At 43.7% G+C, this 21643-nt stretch overlaps 1 protein-coding gene across 3 annotated transcripts; it reads left to right on the top strand.

Annotated features, from left to right (window-relative positions):
* Nucleotides 1–788: 788 nt before the first annotated feature.
* MTFR2 (mitochondrial fission regulator 2) lies at nt 789–14122 on the top strand. Of its 3 annotated transcripts, XM_006123854.4 has the most exons (9): nt 962–1285; nt 3793–3942; nt 5168–5302; nt 5693–5797; nt 6048–6172; nt 7767–7987; nt 9068–9374; nt 11542–11722; nt 13260–14122. In XM_006123854.4, the coding sequence occupies exons 2-9, from the start codon at nt 3880–3882 to the stop codon at nt 13356–13358; spliced, it is 1236 nt and encodes a 411-aa protein (XP_006123916.2). In that variant the 5' UTR covers nt 962–1285; nt 3793–3879; the 3' UTR covers nt 13359–14122. The 3 variants fall into 3 exon arrangements, with proteins under 3 accessions (XP_075780364.1, XP_006123916.2, XP_006123918.2); XM_075924249.1 differs by lacking the exons at nt 962–1285; nt 5168–5302 and adding an exon at nt 789–925; XM_006123856.4 differs by lacking the exons at nt 962–1285; nt 3793–3942 and adding an exon at nt 3949–4448.
* The last annotated feature ends 7521 nt before the right edge of the window (nt 14123–21643 follow it).

Here is a 21643-nt window from a genome sequence, read left to right as displayed (position 1 = left end):
GCACTAGGAATGAATATGTTCACAAAGTGGTACACACCAGCAATACTGGATCAGACCAAGGCTATGGCTACACTGGTGGCTTCTTGTGCAAGAACACGTCCACACTACCATGTGCTTTTGCGCAAGAGCATCCATGGCAGTATACACCCTCTCTTGCGCAAGAAGGCTCTGATGGCCATTTTAGCCATAGGGCTTTCTTGCACAAAAAACCCCTGCTGCACAGCCACATTGCCTTCTTGTGCAAGAGGGCTTACATCTGTTAGAAAACAGCATAGCTCTTGTGCAAGAAGCCCTCTCTTCTCATGCTGTACTGTAGACCTTATTGTGCTAGAGCAGGCGGGTAGTGTGGATGCTCTGCAGGTTCATTTTACTACACATTTTGCTCTGAGCAGATACCCCTGAAAAACCAGTTAAGGGTTATGCTTTTTAGATGGGTAAGACATAGTACCAGTTATTTATTTAAAGAATCCAGTTAGAACTGGAGCCCATCATGGAATAGCTAGTAGTGGACTAGTCCTTGATTTTACAATGGCTCTGCTCACAAACCCTGCATCCAGGCAACAGATCTATTGCATATATTGTGAAATTGGCAGGTTTTCAGAAAAAATAAAAGTGGGGTGTCCTATTTTTAAGGGGACAGGAAGAAGAGAGCCTACTCTTCCCTTACCCTCACTAGTATGAAGTCAGTTTATAGAAACAAGATAAGTTTCAGGTACTGCTCAACTTCAACCTCCTTCCTCGCCCGTCCTTTCTCCCAGGACTGGTCAAACCAATGACGTGACTGTGTTTCTCTTGCCTGGGTCGCCAGGAATCGGGGGCTCTCACTGACTAAGCGGAAGACAGGCTGCACTTTGCGGGGCGCGGAAATGCACAAAGCCAGCTGCAGAAGTGACGCATTTAAATGCCAGTTGCAGTCACGGGACGTGTAAGTAACTGGCGGCAGAGAGGTGCCAGAAGTACAGCGGCTTCGGCGCCCCGCTCCCCCTTGCATAAGAGCTGGGCCGGGACGGCGCACAGGCTGGGCGCTCTGTAATTACGCCGCTCAACGCAGCGGGCCGGGCGTGGAACGCGCCCCAGTCCCTAGGTGGCCTCGCCCCGCCTCGCGTGTTGCTATTGGTTCAGCCTTCGAACCCTCGCGGTCCGATCGGTGCGTCACGCACCCGACCGCTCTACCCAGTTGGCCTTGCGGCGCGCTAGTTTTGATTTGATTTTTGCCCGTTGCGCTGGCAGAGGGGGGAGGGGGCAGAGGATGGAGCTCCCGAGGCCTGGAGGCGCGCGACCCTGGGTAAGCGGGGAGGGAGATGCCCCGGCACGTCACGCACGGGGGGGGCGAGCGCGGTCGGTCTCGGGCTCGTTTAAGCTCCGTCACCGGCCGGCTCCCTGGACTGGCGCCCCGGGCGACTCGCTGCACCGGCCCCAGGAGCCCAGCCCTAGCGTGGCGGTTGCTCTAGCGAACTGGCCGCGCTCCACCGGCCAGATAGCCGCGCGCGGCCAGCGTGTTGAACACCGGGGGGGACTCTCACCGGCGTGTCCCTGCGCCCCGCGCGCCCGGCTTTCCGCATGGAAAAGCGGGGAGGGGGCGGCGGTTTGTACCGAGCTGCGTAGGGAGCACTTAGGGTAACTGCTGCTTCCGGTAGCAGTATCGGACCGGAGCGGCTCCTTACTAGGGCACCACCAGGCAGCGCTCCCGGGAGCGTACTGGGCACGGCACAAAGGGGTAGCGCGCAGGGCAATTGCCTAGCGCCCCGTGCCAGAGCAGCCTCCCACCCAAGAAGCTGAGTCATTCAGGCCTTTGCTTCAGCCCCATACGATGGGGAGCGGAGGGGGTTTGGTTTTCTGCCCTGAGCCCCAGCAAGTCCTGTGCATGGCCAAGCTTCTGAAACCTTGCAGCCCCCAGGGGGCTGCAGATCCGTGGCTGAGAACCACAGATGTAGGAGGCACTAGCCTTGCCCTAAGCCCTGTGGCCTCCCATCCGCCTTCTTCCTTCCTAGCCCTCTGGTGGCTACAAGCCTTCCAGCCCATTGTCACAGCTGGGCCTTTTCACCCAGCCTGGCTCCAGGAACTGAACTCTCAGGGTAAATGGGTGCTTAAAGCAATCTTTGGAAACTCAGTGGCTGTGTCTAGACTGGCCAGTTTTTCCGCAAAATCAGCTGCTTTTGCGGAAAAACTTGCCAGCTGTCTACACTGGCCACTTGAATTTCCGCAAGAACGCTGACGATCTCGTGTAAGATTGTCAGTGTTCTTGCAGAAATACTATGCTGCTCCCGTTCGGGCAAAAGCCCTCTTGCGCAAATCATTTGCACAAGAGGGCCAGTGTAGACAGCACAGTACTGTTTTGCGCAAAAAAGCCCCAATGGCTAAAATGGCGATTGGGGCTTTTTTGCGCAAAAGCTCATCTAGATTGGCACGGACACTTTTCTGCAAAAAATGCTTTTGTGGAAAAGCGTCCGTGCCAATCAAAAGCATTTGCAGAAAAGAGCATCTAAACGGAAAACTTTTCCGTGAAGCATTTGCGGAAAATCATGCCAGTCTAGACGTAGCCAGTGTCTGTGTGGTAGAGTTTTCCTGTTGCTGGTTGGGGATTTATGGGTACCTCATTCACCAGACTTCAAAACCCACGTTGTAGAGTAAAGGCTAGTCTTCAGGCAAGACTCCATGAGATGTTCCTTTTTATCACTAGCAAATAAAGGGGATAAGATAGGGCTTCTGTTACTTCAGTAAAAGTAAGCATGTTTTTTTTGTAAACCTGCAACCACTGAAATTTTCAGTGGTTACATGTTTACATGCAGGTGGTAGGTGACTCCACAGGAGCAGGTGCTCTAGCCAGTTATCAACTCCTGTAGATCTACCTCTTCCACTCGCCTGACCTCCCTGCTGCCTCTGATACAGAGGTGGCTGCAGGTGGGAGGCAGGCAGGAGAGGGTGCTTGCGGGGAGCTGGGGAGGAGGAAGAGAGGATCCCTGTGTAACTGTGAAGATTTACTGATGAGCCCAGGTTCATTGGTTAACTGTTTAAATGACTACACTGTCACATCCCTAAATAAAAGTAGCAACATTTCACAATGCTGGTGAGTAGTTTTCCCAAGTAGGGATGTTAAGAAGCAGGTAATTTGTTAATCGTATAGTAGATAAATTTTTTTTTTATTGACTACACAATTAGTTAAGGGAAATTACAGTGCTCAGTACTGACTTGTGCTGGGACCGGGATCTACCCTGCTGTGGCTCTGCAGTTTAATGGAGTAAGAGCCAGATGTGCAGCAGCCTGGTTCTTAATAACTTTAAAATTCAGGGCTACAGTGTGGGTGGGGGGGATAGGTCTCTGAGCAGGGACTGAATCATGCTGCCTGACTCTTGCTATGTTTTAAATGCAGAGCCACAATGGGGGTAGGTCCCTTCCTGCAGCTCTGCATTTAAATGCACATAGTGGCTATCATTAACTGATAAGCTTTTGCATATTGGTTAATCTACTACTCCATTACATCTCTATTCCCAATATTTCTTATTTCCTTAAAAAAACCAACAACATTGACAACTCATTAGAAGAGAGAGGTCCTGTAACTGCATCTAAAATAAATGAATTTTCTTTATTTTTCAAATATTGTTGAGACCCAAGGTCAGTGGGTCTCAAGGAATGATATTATATTTAGGGGTCTAACAGTTGATGTTCTGGCTTCTCAGCTGCCTTGGGGCTTGTTCTTACTGTGATCAATGGCTATAGAAGTAAGCCATTAGTGTGTGAAAAAGCCCAAGAGGAGTTTGTCTTTTGTACTGAACTGATGATCTCTATTTACAGTTGTAGAAAGGAAGTCCTGAACTCTGCTGGGATATATATGAAACTAATGTTTATAATTAGCTTTTGACTCCTCCAACTGCTCTATAAATGGCTCTGTTGCTGAATCTCATAAGACAACTGCTGGAATACTTTGGCATACCAACTGATCAGGTAAACTTATATTACTAGTGATTAGCAATTGACTTGATACTCCTGGTTCCTGGTTATATGGTAAGCATGAGTGAAGGCGTGTATGTGTTGTGATAGGAGATTTATGTCAGTATGTGTGAGTGGTAATGAGGGATGTGTGCTGAAGTAAGGGGTTAAATATGTTTGGGGCTATTGCATAATTTATGCACATGCCAATAAGTCTGAGTGGACATTTAACTATAATAGTTTAATTATTCTGGTAAACTTCCTTTCTTCTATGGACAAGCTGTAAGGCACATCCTGTGGTTTCACTTATCTGTTTACATTTTACCTTTATACATTAATTAGTATGTAAAGACTTCTAAGTAGCAATTCCAAACTTTTTTAGACCTTGATCATGGGAGATGTTGTGCACTTACAGTTCCTGTGGATTTCAGAAGGACTTCCAGCGATTCATCACCTGTGGATCAGGAACATAATGTCAAGAAAAACTAATGTGTCAGTCTGTTATGCAAAAACTCTTTTGGGTGTGTACTACACTGAAAATGTCCAGTACTAATTGTAGAGCCACAAGTTATAACCTTGAAGATTATTTGCTCTAGGACTGTGAAGGGTTAACAGGTAAGCATCACCCATACTGTGTGATGCTTACTAGTTATGGTTAACTGGTGGCCTATCTGTGCTGGAGCAGCCCTACCAAGGGAGGTGGTGGAATCTCCCTCTCTGGAGATATTTAAGAACAGGTTAGATAGACATCTGTCAGGGATGGTGTAGACGGAGCTTGATCCTGCCTTGAGGGCGGGGGGCTGGACTCGATGACCTCTCGAGGTCCCTTCCAGTCCTATTATTCTATGATTCTATGATTCTACCTTCCCATGTGGTAGGCCTAACCTTGCCAGAGCAACCTACCATGCCATGGATGGGGAGCACTCCAGCCACAGTGGGGGGAGAGGAGGGGAACACATATCATTAACTGATTAAATGGGATTTTATGTTCCTAATTTGCTAAGCATTTTTCAGATCTATGTGCATACTTAGACAATGTAGTAGTAAAAGCGCTATCATCTCTTGTAGGCCTCTGCTGCTACTAGTGAAACTGCACTAGTGCTAGACTAACTGTAGGAGAAGTGCTAGTAGAGAGTAATATAGAGTAGGTTGCACGGATGTGTGTGTGGGGGGAGTTTTTTGGGTTTTTTTGTTTTGTTTTTTTGCTTAAAAGTTATCTGATTTAACAATATCTTTGCAGTTCATACCAATGCTGGAAGCTCATAGAGTCAATAGCAGCATTGGCCGTATGATTGAAACATGTCTTCATTCAACACCCTTCTCAAGAAGGCACTTTCAGCGGGTATATGCTGTCATAAGGAAATGTCAGGTGCAGGTATCTTAAACTTTTGTTATTTCTGCAGCCGTTTTTGCCAGCAGTGTTATGTATTTCCAGAGACAGGCTACTGTATTGATTTGTTCCTTCTGGGTCATTCAGCAGGTTTTCTAAATACCCTCCTTTCTAGGAGGTATAGTTTGTTTCATTATCTATTGGTTTTTATGTAGAATATACTGGCACATCTTCATGTATATTCCAGAAACCTGAAATACAGTCCAGGAAGAGAGAGCCTCCTAAGGCCATTTCTGAACCGTAGCTCCATATGATGGCAAACGTTTTTTGGTAGACCAATCTAAGTACATAACTGTCAGATCCCATATGGTACAATCTCTTAATGATTTTGAAGAACTGAGTTAAAAACACAGATTTCTTTTGTTTATCTTTTAGCGTATATCAGCATGGCAACGTAAGGAATATGGATCTACACGAAGCATTGTTCGTAGACTTGGGACAATTATTTCTTTAGAATCTTGTCCAAGACCTCACTTTCAGGTAAGTGTGTTATTGCTACTCTTTAACTTTTAATATATTTAAACAAGAGATCACATTTTAAATTTAACAGTGGCTTTCCTAATGTTTTTCTTTCATGACTATGGTATACATACATCTTTTCTATTCAATGTCTTTTACTTGTGTTATACTGAGTCCCTCTTATTTGAGGCAGTTTTATTGTTGAACTTAAATTCTTTACTTTGTAGAAGCCTGACTCTTTTTTTTTTTTTTTTTTTTTTTTTTTAATTAGATGGTCCAAGATCTGAATTCTTTGGATTATGATGAACGAAGTACAACTCCAAGCACTGTAGTTCCATCTCTTGGTGATATCCTGAGAGTGGTAAATGATGAGAGAAAAGCTAATGCTAGATTTAGGCAAGTAAAGACTGTGTTTATTTTGGTAGGAATGATTCAGGTCCTCTAGGCTTTGATACTGGCAATTGTCTAAACCTTTCTGAGTCCTAGTAAAGTTGACACTTTAGAAGTTAGCTCTTCTTCTTGAAGGGGGGGAGAGGCGGGAGCCACTGCCCATGGGGGCTTCCCATGAGCACCGGATTCCGTGGAGCTGCTTGCCTGCTACCCCACCTCCGTGTGGAATGTGAGAAGGGTAAGCAGGAGTTGGTATACACGAGAAGCCAGCTTTCAAGCCAGCTCCCCAAGTGTATTTGGCTTATGCAGAGTGCCTACCCCCGCCCCCGCATACTGCCTCCCAAAGAAGCAGGGTGTGGGAGGGAAAGTGAGAACCAATGCTTGGGGAGAAGCCAGCTTAATACAAAAGCAGCAGAGTGGAGGTGGGGTGTGTGCATGTATCAGGCAGCAGTGGGGTGGGGGAGGGTGGGCAGGCGGGGTGCTACCACAGCCCCTGTCCGCAGGGAGCTCAGGCCTCCCGTGGACAGGGGCTGCTACCCTGGAGCAGCCTCCACCTGTGGGGAGCTCGGGCCCCTCGGGAGCAGGGGCAGCAGGTGGGAGCCTGTCTGTGCAGGAACCAGTTTTTAAATCAGCTACCCTCACGGACTCGCTCCTGCTTGCCACCCTATGCTGCTGCCTTTGATACAGAGGCAGCAGCACAGGATGGCAGGAGGCTCCTAGGGAATGCGGCCAGGAATGCACTCGCTGCCAGCCCCAGCTCTGGGGACTCTTGAATAACCCTGTAACTCAAGAGTTCTCAAACTTTGTGATACCGCGACCCCCCTCTAAGTTGCTCAGTCGGGACCCACAGTTTGAGAAACGTGGCTGTAACTGATGAGACTTGGTGCAGTTGTACAATTATTTAAACGATATCTAACATCTCTGGTGCTTAGGAAGCGACATGCTATAAGTTTATACATGTTTAATATTTTCTAGTTATCTATCATAAGGGCTACAATGAGTGTCGAATACTCCTTGCAGTGCAACTGTCTTGTCCCTGAACCCATATATGTCTTCTGGGGCTATTTACATTCTTGGGAGTCTTACTGTGTCTCATCACCTTCCACACTCATTTCATTTCCTTGTTCACGCATCTAAATGTATACCTTCCCTCTTCCTGATTATACCCCAGAAAGCAATGTTTGTTAATTCTTTTCATGATATAATCATTCAGCATAACTATGGTGAAATGGTCAATTTCTGCTCCTGAGCAAATTGTCAAGTGTGTAAAAAAAAAAAAAAAAAAAAAGTGCATTTAAAAAGTGCATTTCAAGGTTTTTTTCTTACTTTTAATTTTCTTCTTACGCTTGATATTCTTTTAAAATGTTTTTATACTTAAAATACAAAATTTAGTGCTTACAAAACAATGTAGTGCAAAATGACTTTTGGAAGAGTTTAAGTTCTGAAACATTAAAGCCTAATGCTATTGTCAGTGGTGTTTTATAACTTGTTCCAGTAACATAAAAATGTATTTTTAACCTAATTCTGTTTTCTTTTTGGGAGGCATAAAACTGTTCCTATTTAGTTGAAGTTTTTAAAAGTTATATTTTTATTCTCTTAGGGCTGAATCATGGGGAAAGGAAAAAATTACTGTTGACTATGATGCATCTCCAACTATAGTTTCTTTGCCAACTGTTCTAAAGAATAGAGCAGAAAAAGAAAATCTTGTGAATGAAGAAGCAATGAAAAAAATTTCTACACTTGAAAATGAGTTATCTCTTCTTCGTGCCCAGATTGCTGCAATTGTTGCAGTGCAAGGATCAAGAAATAGCAATCAATCAGGTGAGCTTATTTTTGTTTAAACTACAGTTTTTAAATGTCGAGTTTTTTCATTTTGTTTTTATGCCTATATTACATTATTTACTTATCTAAATGTCTATGAATTAAGTGAAAAAGCATATTAAATGTTGTCAATCTGTTTCTTATATTCATAAATATTTTTTTCACTCTCTTCACTTTGCAGACAGCTCATTACCTTAAAGTTGGAGTTGATTTAAATAATCTGTTCTTCTGGTGAAACTATAAGTGTATGTGTATTATTCTGCACTGTCACATGAGAGTGCCTGGGCCATTGATTCAATAGTCACATCCTTTATTTTTTAAGAACAAGCAAGGAGCAACCCTATATACAGTCTGCTTAGCACCCTGCTATATAAAAGATGCTTTTGACCTTTGTTTGCTTTAATATCAAAATTTGTTTGCAGTAGGTTTTTATAATGTGGCAGGGGGGAAAAAAAAGCCCTTGAGCTAGAGGGTTTTCTTGATGCTGGGGAATTTGGTATGGGTTTATCTGAGTTTTAAATGGTTAATTATCATTTCCCTTGTACACAGTTGGTTATTGTGGTAGCATACCTAAAATTTAACTAAACATTCTAAAGAGCTGGACCCATGGCACAAAAGCAATTTGCTCTTCATTGGGTATGCCAGGGGCTACTGGATCAATGAGAATTGTGCATGTGGAGGGAGAGACTTCTTGGGGGGATGCGCGCGTGCGCGTGTGTGTGTGTTAAATTATATGGTCACATACAGTTTTTCCTCAACAGAAACCCTGCCTCATTCAGTGCATAGACTGGATCTACAAATGGATAGAATTAAGGTTGCAAAGACAGTCTTAAATCTGGCATTTCTTAAGTTTTGACTGCTTGATTTTGAAAACTAACCTTTTAATTAACAGTTCTTTTTCTTTTAATATCATCATTTCTAGTAGCACCATGTTGTGCTTGGCATTTTAAGAAAAAACAGTCCTCAGATCAGTATCTTACAATATAACCCAGATGCCTTGGACTTGGTTTGATCTTCTCAGACTTTAAGTAAATCATTATCTTAATTTAAAAAAAAAATAATGCTTATTTTCTTTCATAGGGTCAGAAGCCTTAAATTCATTTGGCACTCCAGATGGTTCTTTCCCTGTGCCTGCAATGACTTCTACACCATTGTTCACTGCACCGGATTGCTTTGTAATTCCTCCACCTCCTCCACTTCCCTCCATAGTACCATCTGCCTTTGATGCCAGTAATTCAGCAATTAAACTTATTAAACAACGTCGGGCTGCAAATAAGGCCAGCTCAACAGCTGTTGGCAATACTGAACACCAGAATACTGAGGGTGTTCTTAGTATGATGGATGTTCTGAAAGATATAAACAAGATCCGACTGCGAGTTGTTGAAAAGTAAGTTGACTTAAATGTGTATATAAGGTGAACCAAAAATATGCTGGCCCCACAATATTTAGGTAGATGCAGATAATGCTGGGATGGAAATCTCTTTAATGGATAGATGCTCATGACAACTGTCTGAGATAATAGAATAATAGAACTGAAAAGGACTTCTGCGAGGTCTTCTAGTCTAGTTTCTGCCACACAAGGTGGGGCTGAGTATTAGACCAGGGCTGGGCAAAATACAGACCATGGGCCACATCCAGCCCACCAAGCCACCAGTTCTGGCCTGCAGACACAGCAGGGAGCCTCAGCTCCTTGCCTGCCCTACCTCCTGCACACCACTCAGAAAAGTGGCTGTGGGGCCCTGTTTTTCAATTAACAACTGTGAGCCTGGGAAAGTGGGGAGAGGCTTCATGTCCTGCCTATGCCTCCAGCACAATCGCGTTGGCCAGAAACAGACCAACGGGAGCTGCCTGTTTGAAGAACAGGCAGCACGCAAAACACTCCTCCTGTCAGGCTTCCTGCTGTTTATAGACCCACATGGCCCCTTGCAGCCAGTGTAGGGCTGGGACAGTAAGGGAGTCTGCCTCAGAAACCTGCTAGGCTGCTGGCCGGGAGTCACCCAAATAAGTCTCCCAGCCAGAGCCCACTTCTGGCACCCCACTACCTCCCTCCCTCCAACCCTCTGCCTCTCTACCCCACATAACCCTAAGCCTCTGCTCCTCCTCCTTCACTCATCCCCCCACTCAGACCTTGCACCCTAATCCCCAAATCTCCAGACTAGGTCACAACACAAATCCCTGCATTCCCTCCTGCACCTCTGTCCCAAGTCACAACTGCCTCCACCCAAACACCTTCAAGACTCCACACCCCTCCTACACTCCAGTCCCTTAGTGCAGCCTCCCATCTTCACTCAACCTCCATCCCAAACCCCACACCATCTCCATTAATATCATGGAAGAATGCAGTCATTGACCACTTTCCAAATTCGTGACACCCAGGCTCCCCCATCAAAAATTGTCTTGATCTATACTCTTCCTGACAGATATGTCTTAAACTACCTATCTTAAACTGATCTGAACAAACTTTTGAGTGCACTGTGAAAAAACAATTCCTTGGGGAAATATTGGAAAACTAACAGTACAGGCAAAATACAACTAATTCTAACTTTGAAGATTTCAAAAATATTATGCTTGTGTATTAATTTATCTGAAGATTTTACTGACTCTAGAACCAAGTTCTTCAGTTTAAAAACTAAGAATTATTTGTAGCACATGGTTTTGGTCAAAATGCTAAATATATGTGATCATATAACCTAGGATTATTAAATATTTGTGCAACTGATATCTTGTGTTCAGAACCAAACTGCTCTTTTAGATGCGATACATAGGGTACTGAATTGGAATAAAAATATATTCTATGGAAGTAGGCTAACAGCTGTTTAGAGATCACCTAAAGAGTAAAACAATTTAATGTATATAAGAAAAGAGAGTGAAATCTTGACCCCAGTTGTCAGTGAGAATTTTCAGTGGGGCCAGGATTTCACTGAGGCCAGGATAGGGATGTAAATGGTTAAATGTTTAATATAACTGGTTAACTGATTGAATGGGGCCAGAGTGGGCAGGCCACTCCAGCCTAGTCCCTTTGCCCACCATGGTGGGGCTGGACTCAAATTGCTTAAGCCCTGACACTGCCTTGCATCTGCTGAGTTTCTGGGAGCCCTCTTGCACACCTAACCCCAATGGGATACTCACATTAGGTGTTCCCTCTACCTATCTCATTTGCAGGGACTAAAATGGTATGTGTGCTGTGAGCACACTTAGTCCACACAAAAGGCAGCCAGGGGCAAGCAGGTTAGGAATTTTTGTGGCTGGCTTGCTGATTCAGAATACCAGTGGATTGGGCACTAACCTGGGATGTGACCGACCTGATTTCAAGTGCCTGTTTTGTATCGGGCAGAGGAGGAATTTGAACTTGGGTCTCTTGTAGGGATGTGAATGGCTAGCCAGTTATCTGGTAAGCATCATCCTTATTAGGTGATAGTTACCAAGTAATGGTTAACTAGTTACCCGGGAGCAGTCCCTACCCGTGGCAAGGTCCGCGTAGAGAGCTGCTCCTTACTCCAGGACCAGCATTCTATTTTTGTGCACTGTATGCAGTTTGTCTTTGCTCTTTGTAGGTCACCTGGTGGTACACCTCTTCCTAAGACAAGAAAAAGGCGGAGTTCTCAGTGGGACCCAGCAGCCCTAATAGCTCATGCTCTAAAGCAGAAATTTGCACATCAAAGTGGCAATGATTCGTTGGACAAAGAAAACAGATCTTGTGATACCTCTCCCTTTTCCAGTCCAGAAGCCCCAATGGTAAGCTCTTATTTACTCTCTCACTCCCCCCCCAAAAACAATCAATAATCCCTTCCCCTGCTTAGAAGGAAAAATTATGGCTGTGTTGTGAGGAGTGTTTAATAGATTGTGAACAATATTTTTGCCCATAAAGCAGTATGCAGAGGCTGACATAACTTAGCCCCTGACTGGCTGTGCTATGTGTTATGTCAGGACCTGCCCAGCTGCTGGAGTAGCTCATGATTAGGAGGGCACAAAGGTGGTTTAAAGCCAGTATAGTTCATCCCTACCCACTGCCCTCTTACTCTTAACCTGAATATTCTGTGTGGTGCCTCTTAGAAGTGCAATACAGAATCTCATATTTCATGTATTGGTGTTCAGCAACGTTATTTTAAATCTGTTTTGAAAAATACCTTACACAATTCCAAAGCATGTTGTGGAACATCAGAAATTCTCTTGCAGCTGCCATCACATTCATGGATGGTTGATTGGTTGACTAAAGATAGGATTGATGATCCAATTTTCCAGTGAAGCTAAACATTCTCAGGAAGACTGTCTGTATTTACATCCTTTACCATAAACGTGTATTTTTGTAATTGTGCACTGAACTTGAGTAAAATTTGATATAAGAACAGTCTTCATTTTACAGATCATAATGTGAACTGGGGATGTAAAAGTGTAACTGTGTAAATAGTTAACCAATAAGCATGAACTTATTGGTTTCTTTTATGGTTAGATGCTGGCTCCCCCATGGCATCTGCAGTTTAAAAGTTAATACAAGTTACTACAGAGCTCAAAGCAGGGAGCCAGGTGTACTGCGGGCTTTGCAGAGCACAAAGTACATGTAACCGCTAGGATTTTTTACAGTTACATTTTAAAACAAATTTTTACATCCCTAAATTGCAACCAGTTGTATGTTTAATTTTGTTCAATTTCAATAAAAACTTAGCTTAATAAAATAAACTAGAAATTCACAGACAAAATCTGAATTGTATTTCAGAGATATAGAGACTTTCTATTAGGTAAACATCACGACTGATCTCAAATACAAACATCACAGAACTGATTGATCCCAGAACAAATTGAGTCAAATTGTTGGAAAACTGCGTAACTAAGTTCATGCAAGACAATTGAACTTAATTTGTCAGCTTTTAAGGCCTGTTGTCCAGCTAGGTTCCCATCAACTGAGTATGGGAGGGGGCACACATCTGCATTAGTCTATTCAAAATTTCTATGCTGCTAAAAAAGCAAATAAGTTGTTGAGTTTATCTAAGGTCTGATACAGAAGTAATAGTAAGCCTTTTTATTTAATCTGGAGTATTCATGCTTTTTATTTTTAATAATGTTGAATGTTTATTTTTGTGTTAAGTAAACACTTATACACATGAAAAGGATTGCTTAACTTCAGAAAACCTTTATGGGTTTCATTTTTTCCCAGGCTGGGGAAAACTGCAGCAGTCCTTCCAGTCTCCACTATTGTTATGTTGAAAATTTTATTCTTCTCCTGTTGTATAGTCTTAGATATTTTATAGAATTAAAATTATTTTGATTGTTTTAGGTTGGATGTAAAATTTTGAAGCCAAGCTCAAAGGACAACCCCATAAAAACTAAGGAAATAACACAGGTATCAACAGGGAAAGGAAGGGTAAATATTTAACTGGTGGTGCCACGTGGAAAAACCCAGCAACTTGCATGCTTGAGAGGCAGGACCACTTCAGGAGCAATTTCATAAAATGTACTCTGGGATATACATCGCTTCCATGTTCCAGGAGCTGTGCTTTCTAAAACTACCTCTTTTGATTGAGTATCCAACAGCCAAGCTTGTCAGTGTGTTGTCTGCTTATAAAAAATACTTTATTGGCATTCATTGCTTTATAGTTGCAGACCAGAATGTATGAAGCTAAGTTTTTGGATGCTCTGAATGGAAAGCCCAGGGATGCAGATCATATAAAAAAGATTGGATGTTTCTCAGGGTGGAGAGTGAAGTACATGTGGGAGTGTAGAAATAAAATATTAATAGCTCTGCAAATTAAGTTTTAAGCAAGTGTATACCATGTAATCAATATTAATGTGAGAATAGTGGGTCCCCCTGAGCTTTATTATATTTTCCTAAAGCAATTCAGTATTCCATGCACAAACAGTCTCTTAACTTACTATGGATCTACAGAGAAGACCTTCTTAATATGTATGTAGTGATATGACATACCAGTCTTGTCACATATGAGCTGTGTGTTAACTGCCTAGTGTGAGAGAAATTTGTGCTGTGTGGCGGCTCTGGAGAGACTTTGGCTTTAAGAAGCATAGTCTAAATTCATTATATAAATATACATTGACTATGGCTTGTTTCCCTTTTGCTTCCCTATTTTAGGTAGGGGTTTTTTTTGTACATAGTTTATAAAATAAATTTTCCTTTATGTAATTGGTGGTGGTGTCTGGTATATCATTTGCAAATTCATTATTTTAGGGTTTGGTTTTTTTATTTCTTGTGCTGCCACAGTTTTTTAAAAGATTTGGTCAACTTTTTTATTAAATTAAGCATGCCCTCTAACAGACAGTGAAAAGAGGAAAGGTAGAGCTAGAGCCGTGGTCACCAACTGGTCGATTGCGATCAACTGGTTGATCGCGAGGCCTCGACAAGTCGATCGTGAGGCGTTCAAGCCCTCCTATGGCCCCCCCCACCCCCGAGAAGCCCCACTACCTACCTCCAGTGAAAATGGAGGTAGTGCCAGCTTCCCGTGGGGTGGGCGGAAGTCCTGCAGTTTCGCGCCACTTCTGGGTGTTCCGGAAGTGCGCTGGATGCTCCCCTCCCCAAGTTCTTTGGCATGCCAGGAACTTGCCTGGGGGAGTCCCCAGAGGAGGCACGCGGGGGCTTCCCTGCGCTGCAGGAGGGGTGAGTTGCCCCTAGAGGAGGCGCGTGCGGGGGCTTTCCTGCACCGCGGGAGGGGGACTTGGCCTCGGAGGAGGCAGGCATGGGGGCTTCCCTCCTCTGCGGGACGGGGGGGGGGAGGGGGAGTCCTGGGAGGAGGCTGGGGGAGGGGATTTCCTGCCCCCACCCCAGCACCCTGTCCCCTCCCCCCGGCACCCTCTCTCCTGTCTCCTGCTGCAGAACCCTGCTCCTTCCCCAGTACCATGTCCCCCTGCTCCCACCAGCATAGTTGGGGCCACAGTAGTGAGGCTTGGAATTTTTTTGGGAGGGTGTCTGTGTGTGTGTGGGGGGGGGTGTTTGCATCTCTATTGTGTGGCCCCAACAGACTTTTCTGTGGGTCAGTGACCCCTTGACTCAAAACAGGTTCTCTGCCCTTCTCATAAATAAAGAAAATGCAGAAACTTTTTGTGTTTAACATAGTATTTTATTTAAAAATGAAGCCTGGCCCAAAAAAACCCCAGTTGGGGCCAAGCCCCCATCTGGCCACAGCATAATAACACTCCTGCACGCCCCAGGCCCTAGATCTGAGCCTATCATACACTGAAACCCCCTGCCCTGAGCCCCTCATATACCCCAACTCAAATTCCTGCATCCTCACAGCCACGAGCCTGTGGCTTGCTTAGTACTGCAACCCTCCATCTGAACCCAACACACCCCAGCCTGGAGCCTTCTCCCTGAGCCAGCATCCCCTTCTCTACCACCTCCTGCATTCAGATTTCCTCCCAGAGCTTGCACCTCTCACTCCTTTCCACACCCAAATACCTCATTTCCACCTCAGAGCCCGCACCTCCTGTCTCAACCCAGTGAGGGTATGGCTAGATGGCAGGAGTTTTTCAAGGATTCCAGAGATATCCTGGAAAAACACTTCCACATCCAGGGATGCATTTGTTCTGCTTTTTTTTAGTGGAAGAGCAAACATGCTCTTTCGGTAACCCCTATATTCCTCGTTTCACGAGGAATAAGGGGGATTCCAAAAGAAGGGTTTTTTCTAACATTTGGTCCAGTCTAGACAGGCCAAATGTTGGAAAAACCTCTTCCTACAGAAGAACTGCGGGGGGAAAGTGGCAGTGTAGCGTGTATAAGGGCTGGGGATAGCAAGAGATGGAGAGGAGGAGAATAGAGAGGGTGGGGCTTCAAGGAAAGGGTGAGGTCTTGGGGGAAGGATGGAACAGTAGATCTTGGCTTGTTCTGAGATTTAAAAAGTGATCTTGGGTGAAAGGGTTGGAGACCACTGAGCTAGAATATAATCTCTCTCTCCTACCAGAATATTTGGGGAGGAAGCCTTTTAGTTATAAATTCAATAAAGGTATCATCATTGTCCTTCATGCCCAGTGGTGTATGGGGCAGCAACAAAGGTCCTCCACTTCTCTCTGTCTCTGACCATCCTCTCAATAGTGCCCCAAGTGTAATTCATGCTCTTCATTTCTACTTCAGTGGTCCGGCGCCATGTTGTCTTGGGTCGTCCTCATTTCCGCTTCCCTTCAGGGGTCCAGTGCACAGCAATTTTTGTGAAGGAGTGTCCATCTTTCCTGAGCACGTGCCCAATGCATCTCCAGCATCTTTTTATAATGATGGTAGCCATTCTTGTTTACACCGAGCAAACAAGTCCTGATTTGAAATTATTCTTGGCCAAAATATACAGAGGATCCTCCAAAGACTTCTGGTGTGAAAAGTCAACAATGTATCGAGATCGTACTCTGTCATCCACCAGCATTCTGATACCTGTAATAGTGTTGATAAAACATAGCTCTGATAAAACTTCAGTTTGGTATAGATGCTGTACTGTGATGACTTCCATACAGCATTCAGACTCATGAAGACATTTCTGGTTTTACTGAGTCTGCTCTTGATATCACTTCTGACGCCTCCGTCTTGCCTGATAATACTACCCAAGTATGTGAAGCTCTCTGTGATAGGTAGGTTGTGGCCATCGATCTTAACTGATGCTGGTGCCTCAATATTTAGGGTCATGAATTCTGTCGTCTTCTGGCTAACTTTTAGTCCAATCTGTTTTCTGAAGGTGCAGAGTCGATAAAGTATGCTTGATATTTATAAAGTGGAAGTGATTCTTCAAGTTTTTTGTCTGCTAATATGCTAGTACCAGTGTTCAGTGCCCAAGTGGATTTTGTTTCACCCAGCTTCAGGTGGAACTCTGAAACTAGCCTGACTAGCTTGCATAGGGTGAGCAGGCCTCTGGGCTCAAGGTTAGAAGAGACAGGGGGCCCATAACTGTTAAGTTTATTTGAGCTTTCTGTTTCCGAGGAAGAGGGTCAATGTTGTGAGTTGCTTTAGGAGCAGATCTCAAATCTGGCCTGCCTTGATGTGGAAGTAGTATTGGTCTTCAGCACATGCAAATTGTTATGGGTAGTACTGATTTCCTCATGCTTGATGTCAGAGTTAAATGATTTGTCCTTACTTTGAATCTCATGGTTTATCATTTGATTTTACATCACAATTTCTTTGCTTTGTTTTATCTGTTTGTGGTTCAACACAGATTTTTTTTGTTTACACTATGAAAATGTTCAGATGTAAGTTGTATTAGTCAGTGATGGCATGTCACTCTTTTTTTTTTTTTTTTTTTTTTTTTTTTTTTTGGATGTATAGGATTTCCTTCAATAATTCTGTTAGCTGAGCTAAGTTTTCCCTTTTTTGAGGCCAGGTTTACATTACATCCAGAAGGTTGGCTTAAGGTATGCAACCCCAGCTACATAAATAACTTAGCTGGAGTTGAGGTACCTTAAGCTGAGCTTGGCATAATCTCCACAGTGAGAGGTTGAGGGGAGAAACACTTTTGTTGACTTCCCTTACTCTTCATGAAAGCAATGGGGGCATCCTCAGCATTTGATTCAGCAGAGCTTTACTAGACCTGCAAAATTGAATCCTGGAAGATTGATCGCCAGATCATTGATCCTTCTAAGTGGAGATGTGACCTGAGAGAATGGATATCCCTCCTCCCCACTTTGGGAAATGCAGAGAGTAGCTTTATGACAACAATGCTTACATTTCTAGTCAGGCTAATGTCCCCTTCACGAAAGCTCAGAACTTCAAAAAATCGTGTGTGTGTGTGGAGGGGGGAGGTCAGCAAATTCTGCAGTGCTGAAAAAAACATGCACAAATATATTCAACACAGTTTTGTATGTGAATTGCAGACATAACCACAAGAGGGCAGTGTGATACCAGTATAATATCAAAGGTAGTTTTGTTTTTTATGGCAGTAGGTCTCTCCTAATAGCAAAACCGTTACCTTCTGTCTTGTCTTTTAGCTGTATTCTAGATATCACATAGGCATGCTAAAGTTCTCTAGAGATGCATGCTAATGGCTTTAAACAAACAGTATTTATGATGAACCATATTTATGTGTGCTGAGATTAGTAAGAAGTATATTTAAAGCTAAATTATTCTCTCTGAACTAAACATCAGATCTACTGTTTCGCTCTCTATGTATTTAGAAGCTTCAGTGGGGTTGCAGAGTTAGTCTGTAACAGGAAAAGCTTAAAAAACAAAGAGTCTAGTAGTACCTTAAAGACTAACACAACATTTAGAGCCCTCACTGCCACCAATATATTCTGTGTATGTAGACATCAGAGTAGATACTGAGATTCCCATGCAGAGTCAAAGGAGAGAACTGAGCAGCCTAAAGTGATTTGTCTTACTATAGAGAGAAAAGGGGGAACCCTTACAATTTATAACCGAGAAAGAAGGGAGCGGGAGGAGAAAGTACTTGTCAATTGTGGTACCGGTGCTAATGAGGCTGAGTCTCCTGGAAGTGTCCCATATTTCAAAGTTTTTATCACTGCCTAAAACTGCTGCAACCTTAAAAAAAACCCCATAACTAGTAACTTTATTCCAGTGCTAAACCTCCCTTGCTGCAATTTAAGCCCATTGCTTCTTGTTGTATCATCAGAGGTTAAGAAGAATACATTTTCTCCCTCAATTTTGTAACACCCTTTTAGGTACTTGAAGACTGTTATGTTCCCTCTCAATCAACTCTTTTCCAGACTCTCCCACTCGTTCAATCTTCCATCATAAGTTATGTTTTCTAGACACTTAATCATTTTTGTTGCTCTTTTCTGGACCTTCTCCTATTTGTCCACATCTTTCTTAAAATGTGGCGCCCCCAACTGGACACTATTCCATTTGAGGCCTAATCAGTGCAGAGTAGAGCAGAAGAATTTTCTCATATTTCGCTTACAACATTCCTGTTGGTATATCCCAGAATGATGTTTGCCTTTTTAGCACTTGTCACATTGCTGACTCATGTATAGCTTGTTATCCACTACAACCCCCTAGATCTCTTTCTGGAGTACTTCTTCCTAGACAATCATTTCCCATTTTGTATGTGTGAAACTGATTGTTCCTTCCTAAGTTGGTACTTTGCATTTGTTCTTATTGAATTTCATACTATTTACCTCAGAACATTTCTCCAGCTTATCTAGATCATTTTACATTTATAATCCTATTTTCCAAAACACTTGCAATCTCCTCCTGGTTTAGTATCATCCACAAATGTTACAAGTGTACTCTCTGTGCCATTATCTAAATCAGGGCTACTCAACATTGGAAGCTCTGAGGGCCACAGTGATACTCTCAGCACATGCCGAGGACCACAACTTAAGAGTGAGAGTGTGTATATACACACGCACACAAATAGCTCTTCACGCTGACAGGCATGAATACAAAGATTAAGTCAAGACTCCACAACACACAGACCCCATTTAAGTCAGTTCTGCAGATATTAATCAAATGCAATATTTACCTGATTTCCACCCATATGACAGCACTTTTAATGAGCAATGACAGTCTAGAGATTTAACTATTAAAACACATATCAACCCACTACCATAAACCCAAATTGCACTGGGGGCCGCAAACAAACGGGCCGCGTGTTAAGTAGCCTTAATTTAAATAATTGACAAACATATAGAACAGAACTGACCCCAAAACTGATCTTTGAAGAATTTCACTTATGTCCTTCCAGCATAACTGTGAACCATTGATGATAATTCTCTGGAAATGGTTATCCAACCAGTTATTCACCTACCTTATAGTAGCCCAATCTAGGTTGCATTTTACTAGTTTTTTAACAAGAAGGTCATGCAAGACTGTATAAATGCTTTACTAAAGTCTACATATACCACATCTACTGCTTCTCCCTTATCCACAAGGCTTGTTATCTTATCAAAAAATGCTATCAGGTTGGTTTGACATGATTTGTTCTTTATTAATCCGTGTTGACTGTTACTTACCACCTTATTATCTTCTAGATGTTTGCAAATGGATTCCTTAACAGTTTGCTCCATTATCTTCCCAGGCACAGAAGTTAAGCTGACTGGCTTATAGTGTCCTTGGTTGTCCTTATTGCCCTTATTATAGATGGATACGATATTTACGTTTATGGAATCTCTCCCATCTTCCGTGACTTTTCAAAGGTAATAGTTAATGGCTCAGATATCTCCACAAATTAGCTCCTTGAGTATTCTAGAATGCATTTCATCAGGCCCTTGTGAATTGAAGATATCTAACTTATCAAAGTAATTTTTAATTTGTTCTTTTCCTATTTTAACTTCTGAACCAACCTCATTTTCACCGGGATTCACTATATGGGGTATCTATTCACTACCAACTTTCTTGGTGAAAACTAAAAGAAAAGACATTAAGCACCTCTGCCAAGTCCACATTTTCTGTCATTGTTTTTCCCTCTTCATTTGGTAATGGCTCTACCCTAGGGCTACTCAATATGCGGCCCGCAGGTGGGAGCCAAAATAACAAAATAGTCTATATCAGGGGTTCTCAAACTTTGTGATACCGTGACCCCCTAAAATGCTAAATGAATTTGTGCCCCCCCTCCCCAGCCTCACTGGTCCACGAGTAAAGAGGGAGTTGGGGGTCAGCGGGGCTGGCCGGGAGAGATCGGGCGCGGGAACCGGCTGGCAGGAAGCAGGGATGGTGTGGGGAGGGGAGGGTTGGGTGCAGCGGGGATGTGGCTGGGGGAGATCAGGAGGAGGAGGGGAGAACTGGCCGCCGGAAGCGGGTCTGGCCGGGGGAGTTGGGGGGTTGTCGGGGGCAGCGGGCTGGCCGGGGAAGATTGGGAGGAGAAGTGGGAGAGAACCGGCTGGCTGGGAGGGGACCAGGGGGAGCGCAGATTGGCTGGGGGGAGTGGGACTGACCCGGGCACGTGCAGATCCCAGGGTGCTGCCTGTCCTGCGCACAGTCCCAGCGAAGCGCAAGTGAGTTCGGTTGCGGCTCCACCATGCGCTTGACCGGTGCTCAGGAGCGCATATAGGGCTTCCCCTCCTCCCCAAGGTGTCACACAACCAGAGGCTCTCAGTGCTCATTGCGCCCTGCCTTCCAGCCACTCCGCCCACCCCCACCAGGCTTCTGTCGGGCGCCCAGCTGGAAAACCAGAAAATACCAGACATTGTACATGTCCAGTATTTTCTGAATTTTTTTTTACTAGACAGAGGGCCCAAAAACTGAGGGCCCCTCCCCAAGTTGCTTGTGACCCCCCTGGGAGTCGCAACCCACAGTTTAATAAACACTTGTCTATATAATGGTCTCCTGTTGATATGCATTTTAGTAGTTAAATTCCTGGACTGTCATTGCTCATTAAAAGTGCTGTCTTATGGGTGGAAATTGGGTAAGTATTGCATTTTATTAATATCAGCAGAACTGACTTAAATGGGGCCTGTGTGTTTTGGAGTCTTGCTTTAATCTTTGTATTCATGCCCATCGGTGTTAGAGAAGCTATTTGCATATATATTTGAATGTATATGCAACCACAATTATGTTGCGGCTTGCGGCATGTGCTGTGAGTATCATTGTGGCTGGGGCTTCCAAAGTTGAGTAGCTCTGTTCTACTCTCTTTGGACTTCCTTTTACTTCTAATATATTTGTGGAATGTTTTCTTGTTTCTCTTTATGTCTTTAGCTAGTTTGAGCTTGTTTGTGCCTTGGCCTTTCTAATTTTACTGCTACATATTTTTGTTAGTTTGTATTCATCCTTTGTAACTTTACCTA

The sequence above is a fragment of the Pelodiscus sinensis genome, chromosome 3 (assembly GCF_049634645.1).
Source record: "Pelodiscus sinensis isolate JC-2024 chromosome 3, ASM4963464v1, whole genome shotgun sequence".
NCBI classification, from domain to species: Eukaryota; Metazoa; Chordata; order Testudines; family Trionychidae; genus Pelodiscus; species Pelodiscus sinensis.
Note: the sequence above shows the minus strand (reverse complement) of the source record. Positions and strands in the feature narration are given on the sequence as shown.